We start from the raw sequence: 10,317 nt of genomic DNA, 5'->3' as shown, positions 1-10,317 counted from the left end.
GCTTAGTAGATCATGCAAGTGTTTTGGTACTTATAATTTATAGGATAAATATGAAGACACACGAGCATGATTTATTGATAGAGCATAAGCTATATATAGTGCCTTTAACTGTATTATTAAAACCGAAGGTAAATAATTAATGGAATGAAGAAAAGAGACATAAAACTCTGGGGAGTTTTGATGGGAAGCATTCCTGTCTTGTGGTAATTAAAACTGAATATATTCTGAGTATATATTATGTCTTTCTGGCAAAAAAGATTATTTCCTCATTTCACCTGCATGCTAAGAGACACTGTGTGTGGCCACAGAAGCTGTGCAGCCTGTGTGAGAAAAACCAGGGAGGAAAAACGCGTATGGCTGTTGGGCTTGAACGCCACCCCACACTCAGGATAGGAATACTGTCAGTGAGTGCTGACCAGTTCTGTCTGTTTAACCCTCAGAGTAGTTTTAGGTGAGATATAGCTCAAGTAACACGTGTTAGTTTTGCAGAGTTCAGTGCTGCCCATTTCTATGAGAAGTGTGACAGAAAGGTACAGGCTGGCTTCAGCAGAGAGCAAGAGACAAAGTTAATGTTTTTTATGATTATAATCAGATTATAATCAGACTACTCAAGCAAAGCAAAATTCAGCTAGCAATTCATTATGTCTCCATAGACATCTCTCCTGGGTTTGGGAGGAAAAGATGGGTGGACCACTCCAAAGAACGATAACTCAAACAGGCCCTTTTCATGACTCAGACTATCTGGTTCAGTGAATTGACTCAGAGACACGTAGGATTAAATATCTTGTACACCTTCAGGGTATCTTGTTTCACTGAATTCATTTACACCATGTCCATACCAAACATTAGTAAGGTCAAAGTAACTAGTTGTTAAATTCCCTGGAGTCAGAGTAGCTCAACCTTAAGTGGCTGTCAGTCTAAACAGACCCTTGGTTAACCCAAACATGTTGCAACACAACCAATGCCAAGGCCTCTCTGCCCTTCTGTCTAAGCATGAGAACTGAAAGGTGTTCATGGGATTCAAGGGAAATCATTCATAATTCAGCTCCAGCAAAGCCTCAGAGTGTGAGAGAGACCCTCTATTTGTGCCACTGCATCTGTCAAAGCCTTTTGTAAAATCAGTGGTGCTCTCTTGTCCAGAGTGAAGATGAACAGAAATCTATAGATTTAAGTGCTTTCAGTGTTCATAAGGGATAAAACTTGTTTCTGGCTGTAATTTTGCCACAGTATTCTAGTTTTCTGAAGAGATAAAAAAGAGCAGTGGAAAAGTGCTTCATTTCCTAAAGCATCAGGGCACTTGTGGTGAGTTTCCTCAACTGTGGGCCTACCTGGTCCAGTCCAAGCCCCTGTAAGAATTTGTGCCTTGTTCTCGTGTTCAGAGAATTCATCTCACCAATGTCTCAGCTCTATTCATCTCACCAATGTCTGTCAGTGTCTGCAGGGAGGGTGTCACATGACAGAGCCAGGCACTGCTCAGTGGTGCCGAGCAGTAGGACAATTGGCAATGGGCAGAAACTGAACCACAGGGAGTTTGACCTGACCATGAGGAAGGATTTCTTTACTGTGCAGGTGACTGAGCACTGGAACAGGTTGCCCAGAGAGGGTGTGAGTCTCCCTCACTGGGGATATTCAGGAACCGTCTGGACACAATCCTGGACACAATCCTGTGCAACGCGCTCTGGGATGACCCTGCTTGAGCAGGGAGGTTAGAGCAGCGCTGTGGTCCCTTCCAACCTGACCCATCCTGGGATTCCGTGGTTCTGTCAAAAGGCTGAAAGGCAACTGAGCACTACAGTCAGTGACCAACGTTAAAATCAAAGCTGCTGCAAGTTCCAACAGCTTTCCAGTAGTTTGTAATAAAGCTTGGTGCGTATAACAAACGAGCGCTCAGACACGAATAATAAATTACATCCGTGTTCCTAGAGCTTTGTGTCTGCTCTCCTGAAACACCTGCAGTGTCGGGCACGTCAACACCCTCTCATACTGACAAGGCACAGCTCCTGCGTTTACATGAACGTGTTTCTGTGTGTGCACACACTCGCTATTGGATGCAGGTGGCCCGTATGGAGACCTAAGGAAAACGCGCGGGAGAAGCCGCCCTTGGGCTGCACAAGCCCAGGGCGAACTCGCAGGGGCAGTTCAGCGGCGGGACTCCCCTCTGGGAGCCTCCGGCAGCCCGCACCAAACGGCAGACTTAGCCGCCCTTGGGCTGCACAAGCCGAGGGCCGGATCCGCGCCGGGAATTACCCCAGGCAACCCCGCGGGAACGGCTGGCTTGGGGCGAGGGCGGGCGGAAGTGACGCACCGGGCGGAAGAAGCCGCGGCGGGGCTGGCCGGAAGTGCTGGCGAGAGCGGCGCGGTTCCGGCGCAGGTGAGCGGCGGGGCCTCCCCGTCCCACGGGGTCCCCCGGGCCGGGCTGAGCCTCGCCTCACTCGGTGCAGCCCGCGGGGCCCCAGCGCTTCGCCTTTACTCTCGTGTAAAGAGGCGCGCGGCTACAGGAGCCGCGGCCCTCCGGGCCAGCGGCCGTGCCCTCCGTGCATAGAGATGCTGCGGGGCCTGTTCTGCTGGGTCTCTCCTCCCTCTTTCCTTCCCTCCTCCCGTCAGAGGGGCCTCGCCTGGCCGAGTCTCCGTCTGCGGATTTAAGACTTCGAGTCAGACTGTTTTGGGAAAGCCCGTGAGGGCTGTGAAGGTAGTGGGAGCGCCGGAACGCATCACGTCTTTAGTGTGTTAATAGCAGCTTGTTGCTTTTCATTTTATTTTGTGCTGTGATGGTGCCTGTTTATTGCAGAAGGTCTTGAGGCAGGCTGGGCACAGCGGCGTTTCTGGAGCCAGGGTGCTGTGTGCATGCACACGGTATGCGCCCGGCAGGTAGAGTCACAGTCACCGAACCTTATGGGACCAGCCTGAGATGCAGAGCCTCTTTGAGGAGGATTTTTTGCACTGTTGACTCTTTGGACTGGGGTTTCCTTCTGGGACGAGTGTCTTTACAGGTATCTGCCTTCCCCATAGCAGCTAAAACTTGCTACTTGTGTCGTGAAGTCTGGGTGTTTCAGATTGTTACTCATTACGATATTGTGTGCAGAAGGGGTTTTCATGACAGAGCAGAGCATGCACATCATCATTTTGCAAAGGAGACAGTAATCCTCAGTGAGACTTTTGTTGACTGCTAATCTAGAGTGGGCAAATTGTACCTTTTCACTGGCTACTGAGCTGCCCAGGAGAGACTGAGATGTGGCTCTCTGCTTCTCCTTTTGACTTCTTACCTCAACCAACAAGATATGAAGAAAGAGGACAAGCAGGACCTTGTATTCTTCTTTCAGCCAAATCTGATAACTTTATCAAAAGAGTGCAAAGTTGTAGACTTGAGGATCGGTAAAAAACCTTCCTCAGGGGTCAGAAATGACATTATCGGTAGGAGATGATTCTTTGCTTCTCCCTATACTTGCTGTCTTTTCTCTTTTGACTGTGTCTAGTTCATAGATGTTGTAATGCAGGTGACTCCCTTGGGCTGTCAGGCTCTGCTGCTGCAGAAGAAAAATGCATTGTAAATGCAGACGGGCTAGAAGAAATTAAAAAGCCTAACAGTATAGATCATATCAAGAAAATACAGTTTTTTGTAACCTGATGGAAACTGTAAAAAGCTTGCACAGGAGTGGATAGGTAGTTTGCTCAAATGCTGTGCTTGAATCTTACATGTTTTCCTAGGGCAAAATCCTCGCTGGGTTGCACATGCTGGCTGGCTGGTGGTCCCTCTTGGCAAACAGATTGTGTATGGTGAGTTTTTAAGTAGCGAGTTGCTAGATGGGAGGTAACCAGAGTGCAGGATGCTGGAGGCAGTGCTGATCGTCAGGAGTTTGTTGTTTCTGCTGTGTGTTTTCTGTGAGCTCTGGTGGGTGAGAATTACTCCTTCCAACGGCCAGGGCAGTGTTGCTGATGTGCTTAGATGGCTTCCAGGGGGCATGGAAAAAGGTACCATTAGAACGCCAAGTATTTTTGCTCCATTCTGTCTGTCTGCAAGTCCCATGTGTATTTAAGCCCTGACTTTGAGGAAAGGTTTTCTGGAATAACATCCAACCTTGTTAGACATTGGCTGCTTAGTTGGCTTGTTGTGCCTGCCAGTTTCCCAGCGAAAGGAAGGCAGTTCTGAAGGCCTCCTGTATATTTTTAATTAACTTTTTCTAGTAGACAGAGACTTGGAGAAGTTTCTGTACAGTGCTGTGTGGAGGAGGCTTGCTGTAGAAAGATTAGCAACACACTTTGCTTCTAGCTGGGTGGTTTGTGTCTGTTAATCCTGGCATCCTCCTCTTTTGGGCTTTGAAGCCTGTGATGACAGGGCATGGAACACTTGGTGTTGGGTGTGTGTGGTGCTGCTTGTGCATGTCAAAGAGAGTCCAGGCAACTGACATGTGGCTGTGGGAGCCCCGTTGTGGCAGAAAGCTCCATAAATAACCAGCAAGTAGGTGTGGGCTTCTGCTCGGAGTATGCACAGAAAAAGGGAGCTGTCTGCAGAAGCTGCAATTTTTGCAGTGCAGTAAGGGAGGTGGGCTGAAAGGGAGTGTTTCTGCCTTCTCAGCATCAGTGAGAGCCGCAGTGAGATCCCAGGTGTTCTTGTGTGAAGTCCTTCTCTGAGAGTGGTAAGGCACTGTAGAAGGGTGCTCCTTGCCCTTCCTGCCCTGCAGTAGCTTTTGCAGGTGGCCACGTTGCATAAATGTCCTTGACCACACTGTTAGAGAAATTGGGCGTTTTCCCTGTGAGGTGGGGAATGGTTTTATTGTTGAGAGGGTTCAGGGAAGTTTCCCTTGTTGCTGCTTGTGCCCTATGTGGGTTTGGTGTACACGGAAGCCGTCGTTCTGGGCCTCTTGAGCTGGCAGCTTCCATAAATGTCAGTGTTTTGAGATCTCTGAAATGGAGCAAATAGCTGGTGACGTTGGCATTGGCTGGAGTGATCTGTTTCCTCAGTCATGAAGTACTGAAGTGAATGGAGAGTCCCTGGAAACGTTGCAACCCCTGCAAATCCAGAGATTTTGTTGAGTCGGAGGTGGTTGGTGGTTTTACACTAATACCTTGACTAAAAGCACCAACCAAATGTAAAACTTCCTGTCTGCCTTTGTTCTCTTAGAACCAGCAACATCACAGCTAAGCAACCTTGGTGAAGAGCGAGATCCCTGAAAAGAGTATAACAGTTGCAAGTGTAGCTCATAAATGCTGCAGGAAGGAATTCTTGTTTCTGTTAGCATCTGTCCCCCAAGGTAGCTCCCCATGTATTTTACAGTCCAGTTGGATATGAATAGCATAAGACCAGACATTGGCTTCAGGGCAGTGGCTGTGCCTGCCCAATGATTGCAGTTCGTTTTGGTCTGAGGTTAAGAGAGAGATTCACTTCCAAGCTTTGCACTTTCTCATGCATGCAGCCTGTCCATATGGCAGATAACTGTGCCTTTAAAAATCCATATCCACTTTCCTTTCCGTCTTCACAATAAGTCATCACTGAGTCCTGATGGGCTTTTGCAAGTGGAAGAGATCAAATAATTACTGACTGCAAAATTTTGGGTTCCAAACTCAAGCAGAAAAGCTGCAACCCCAAACCTGCCAAGGTGAAGTTCCTGGGCATATGGTGGAGGGGAGGAATCGTGTGTATTCTCCCTGAAACCGTGACTATCCTTGAACAAGTTAAAATGCCTGGAAAGAAGGAGCTACAGTATTGCCTGTTCAGCTGGTATTTTGGAGAAAACATATCCCAAATTTCTTAATCATGGCAAGTGCCCTTTATGATTTAACATACCAGAGGACCAGCTGGGACTGGACCACTATCCGTGAAGAAGGCCTACAATTGTTAATCTTCGAGGCTGGGTTATATCAGATATCAGGCTTTAGGTCCAATACATCTGACAGATCCACTTCATAAAATCATAGAATCATAGAATGTTAAAGGGTTGGAATGGACCTGAAAATCATCTAATCCCAACCACCCCTGCTATGTACAGGGACACCTCCCACTAGACCAGGTTTCTCAAGGCCATATACAACCTGGCTTTGAACACTGCCAGGGTTGGGGCACTGGTATGTGCAATTATATCGTTAGTGCCATGTGCTTCAGATAGAGGAGGGAACACGTTAAGTGCTCCAAATACAAGAACTACCTGGCAATCAACTGGGCCAGGAGCTTCCCCCATCATATATAAAACTGATCTCGCAATTTGAGCCCCACCTGAAAAATGTATGGTTCACTGATGCATCCTCCAAAGGAGAGGAGGATACTGAGGGGGAGCCCTGTGTGTTTTTCGAGCCAGCTGCATTGTGATGAAGGGAGAAGGAAATGCTCAGATGGGAAAATTGGTAGCCATGCGCAGTGTGGTTTTTAGAGAGGCTGAAACTAAAAACAACAGTGTTTATTTATACGGACTCCTATGCTGCTTTTAAGGGGTGCACTGGATGGCTCCTGTTTTGCGAACAAACCCGTGGGAGGTCAGTCGGGTTCCCAGTGTGCCAGCAAGAGAAGTGGGACGACATCCTAAACACAGCTAAGCAGAAGTGTCTTGGTGGGATGGATTGCTACTCACCAGAAGAGGGATCACCTCCTGAATAATCAGGTAGATTAACTGACCTGTGTGGCAGGTATGGCAGTAAAGGGAGAGCATCTGTTACAGAGGTTACATGTAAAGGGAGGCCATTCAGGAGTCAAGGATCTTTTTAAGGGAGCTGGTAGCAAAGGGTGGCCTGCCACTTGGGAACTGTGTAACAGTCATCTCAGCATGTGGCCAGTGTTGTACCCAACTAGAGAAACAACACTCTTTGCAGGAGGCTCCCCTTCACTTATGACACAGAAAAGGCCTCTTGGTGACCTGACAGGTGGACTATCTAGAGCCTTTCTTGAAGTCAGAGGGAAAGCAGTATGTTGTCATTGGGGTGGAAGTAATGTCAGAGCTCACTCAAGCTGAGGCAGTAGCACAAGCAACTGGGTACAGCACTGTAAAGGGACTGAAGCTGTGGATTAGTTATTTGCCATGGCCCAAATACCTCCAATCTGACAACAGTAGTCACTTTACTGTCAGGGTGGTTCAAGAGTGGGCACAGGATGAGGGAATCCAGTGGATCTTTCACACCCCATACTACTTCCAGGTAAATGGTATTATTGAATGCACCAATGGGCTCTTGAAGAGGGCCCTGAAACCTCATGAACCTGGTTGATCACAGTTGGGTGGGGAGTTATGGAGTGCCCATGACTCAGCCTTTTGTCTTCAATCCCCACCCATACTTCCTGGGACAAAAGAAGCCAAAGACCCTACAAATCCTCCTCATTACCCAGAACAGCAGGTTTTGGTAGAATTACCAAGAGTAGGATTGGTACCTCTGACCTTAAAAAAGCCACTTAACCTCTGTGTATGGTTGGTTACTGATGGTTCCCTCCTTTTAATCATGTTTTGTTTTTATGCACGTATATGTTTTACAGATTATCTGAAATCCACTGCTGGACCTACACTTTCAACTGTTGAGTGGATGGACCATTTTGTGTATTTTTAGTTTGATTTTACTAAGCCTATTTTGCCTTTTTACTAGAGAAAAATGGTGTGGGAAAAGTTTTTATTCTTATTTTATGGGTGTACAATTTTGTCTCAATTGATTGAGAATGAGGATACTCAGCCAAATTTAGCTTGGGAGTTGATACAAGGATTTATGCATATTTGGAACCACACAAATCAAGGAATATGTATTAACCTCCCCAACTCTGCATCAGAGGGGCTTAGATTTATGATGATTTGGTTAAATTTTTCAGAAATATTAACAAGAGAACTAGATAACCTTAAAAAAACAGGAGGAAATGTTACCTGGGGAATGGTCGAGTCCCCCTTCCTATACCAGAAGGAAGGACAACAATGGGCTGCAAACGGGACATGGGTAGAATACAAGAAAGCCTTTTACCACCTCCCACACAACTCTACCTGGAACCACTTATGGAATCAGACATGTTATCGATCATTAGACACTAACCCTACTGAGACATTGCAAAATGTCACTTCTATCCCTTGCACGGTGATACCATGGTGGGATTCTCCTGCTGAGGGTGGGTTTTTCGAACATGAGTACAATTTACACTGGGATGCAGGATGGTGTATACAGATCCCCAGTAACCCAGGAACCCCACACCAAGTTAACCAAACAAATTATGAGTGGGCTTGGTCTCTGAAACAAATCTTTGACCCCATATCTCCCCTACAATGGGCCTCCAGGGCCCCCACAGGGGAAATAGTGGAATGGGAAGTGGGGAAATCGGACTGTAAGGACCAGCAGATCACACTACCTAATGGAGAGAGCATCTGCTGGAAAGTGAGGAATACTAGAAGCATCATCCAGAGTAAATCAGAGACTTCCTTTCTGAATTGTTCCCGTATATTAGATTGTACCACTGGTGCAGGTGAGCCGATAGAAACTTGGTATATCTCGGAGCTGAGAACTTTTATCCGGGACATGTGTACGTGTTGGGGTTATCCCAACTATGGCTATCTAAATCGAGACACCCGATGCAATGGGTCTTACGAAAATTCGGAGACAGCACTATCCTGCGGTATTCCCGTTACACATGGCCCTGACCCAAGAAGGGTCTTGAATTCAAGTACTGAAGCACAGGAAGTTCCCCGAGGTGACCTGTATCAGTGTTCACAAGCCAAATATCCAGCTCCGAGGGGAACAGTATGGGCATGTTCAGATGGGAAAATGTATTCCCACTTGAACATGTATGATATGGCTGGACTCCAGTGTACTATTGGGTTTCCCACCATGTGTCCATCTAAAACATTCAATTATACACTTTATTGTAACAAAAAGGTGCAGAGAGAAATCCGCAATCCAGTAGATGCAAAAGGGTGGATTGAGGGGATTCAAGTCCCTGACTATTATACCTGGGGACAAAACGTTGCTTTAGACTTAGAATTGTTTTTTGTGCCCAGTGGAGTTAATCAACGGCAGCAATATGCTTTGGAGAACTTAACTAGGCAAATCCATGTGTTGAGCAATTGGACCAAACGTGCCTATGGGAAACTGAATTTGCAGGCCCAACAGGTACCAAAAATGGCTTTGCAGAATCGATTAGCCCTGGATATGGTGTTGTTGAAAGAGCACGGAGTATGCGGGATGCTAAACCTAACGGATGGAGAATGCTGTGTCACTGTTCATAACGCTGCCACCACCATGGAAGAAGCACGTCAGAAGATGAAGGAGGTTGCTGAACAAACGGGAGAACTATTTCAAGCAATGCAACCGAAGGAATAGTTTGATGGACTGAGCCCGGATCGTGGATCACATTGCTACTAAAGTGCCTTGGACTTACGGGATGGGGAAAATAGCATGTACATGTTGCCCTTATGATATTTTGTGGATTTTTGGGTTTGATGAAAGGTCAGAAAGTCACGTGAAACTGTTTGCTTGTGGCAAGCTATAAGAAGAGGATGAAGGAGATTGTTGGGACTTCTGAGAAGACTGACAACCTCGTAAAGTAAAAAAATGACATAAAAAAGCTCTTGTTGAGCGAGGAATGTTTGAGTTCCCCTCCAAAGGCTCTTAGCGATGCTCTGGTGGGAATTTCTTTACCAGAATAGCTTAGTAGATCATGCAAGTGTTTTGGTACTTATAATTTATAGGATAAATATGAAGACACACGAGCATGATTTATTGATAGAGCATAAGCTATATATAGTGCCTTTAACTGTATTATTAAAACCGAAGGTAAATAATTAATGGAATGAAGAAAAGAGACATAAAACTCTGGGGAGTTTTGATGGGAAGCATTCCTGTCTTGTGGTAATTAAAACTGAATATATTCTGAGTATATATTATGTCTTTCTGGCAAAAAAGATTATTTCCTCATTTCACCTGCATGCTAAGAGACACTGTGTGTGGCCACAGAAGCTGTGCAGCCTGTGTGAGAAAAACCAGGGAGGAAAAACGCGTATGGCTGTTGGGCTTGAACGCCACCCCACACTCAGGATAGGAATACTGTCAGTGAGTGCTGACCAGTTCTGTCTGTTTAACCCTCAGAGTAGTTTTAGGTGAGATATAGCTCAAGTAACACGTGTTAGTTTTGCAGAGTTCAGTGCTGCCCATTTCTATGAGAAGTGTGACAGAAAGGTACAGGCTGGCTTCAGCAGAGAGCAAGAGACAAAGTTAATGTTTTTTATGATTATAATCAGATTATAATCAGACTACTCAAGCAAAGCAAAATTCAGCTAGCAATTCATTATGTCTCCATAGACATCTCTCCTGGGTTTGGGAGGAAAAGATGGGTGGACCACTCCAAAGAACGATAACTCAAACAGGCCCTTT

At 46.2% G+C, this 10,317-nt stretch overlaps 1 protein-coding gene across 2 annotated transcripts; it reads left to right on the top strand.

Annotated features, from left to right (window-relative positions):
- The first annotated feature begins 2,323 nt into the window (after positions 1-2,323).
- Positions 2,324-9,830, top strand: LOC113940735. Of its 2 annotated transcripts, XM_027631882.1 has the most exons (4): positions 2,357-2,371; positions 3,706-3,774; positions 6,422-6,590; positions 7,451-9,830. In XM_027631882.1, the coding sequence occupies exon 4, from the start codon at positions 7,564-7,566 to the stop codon at positions 9,265-9,267; it is 1,704 nt and encodes a 567-aa protein (XP_027487683.1). In that variant the 5' UTR covers positions 2,357-2,371; positions 3,706-3,774; positions 6,422-6,590; positions 7,451-7,563; the 3' UTR covers positions 9,268-9,830. The 2 variants fall into 2 exon arrangements, with proteins under 2 accessions (XP_027487684.1, XP_027487683.1); XM_027631883.1 differs by lacking the exon at positions 3,706-3,774 and having other exon boundaries at positions 2,324-2,371.
- The last annotated feature ends 487 nt before the right edge of the window (positions 9,831-10,317 follow it).

Source organism: Corapipo altera, unplaced genomic scaffold (genome assembly GCF_003945725.1).
Source record: "Corapipo altera isolate COAL_440 unplaced genomic scaffold, ASM394572v1 61043, whole genome shotgun sequence".
Classification (NCBI taxonomy): domain Eukaryota; kingdom Metazoa; phylum Chordata; class Aves; order Passeriformes; family Pipridae; genus Corapipo; species Corapipo altera.
This window is presented reverse-complemented; position numbering and strand designations above follow the sequence as displayed.

What these genes read in the sequence shown, in the direction of transcription:
- LOC113940735 (XM_027631883.1), top strand. Translation starts at nt 7,564, where the DNA reads ATGGTGTGGGAAAAGTTTTTATTCTTATTTTATGGGTGTACAATTTTG.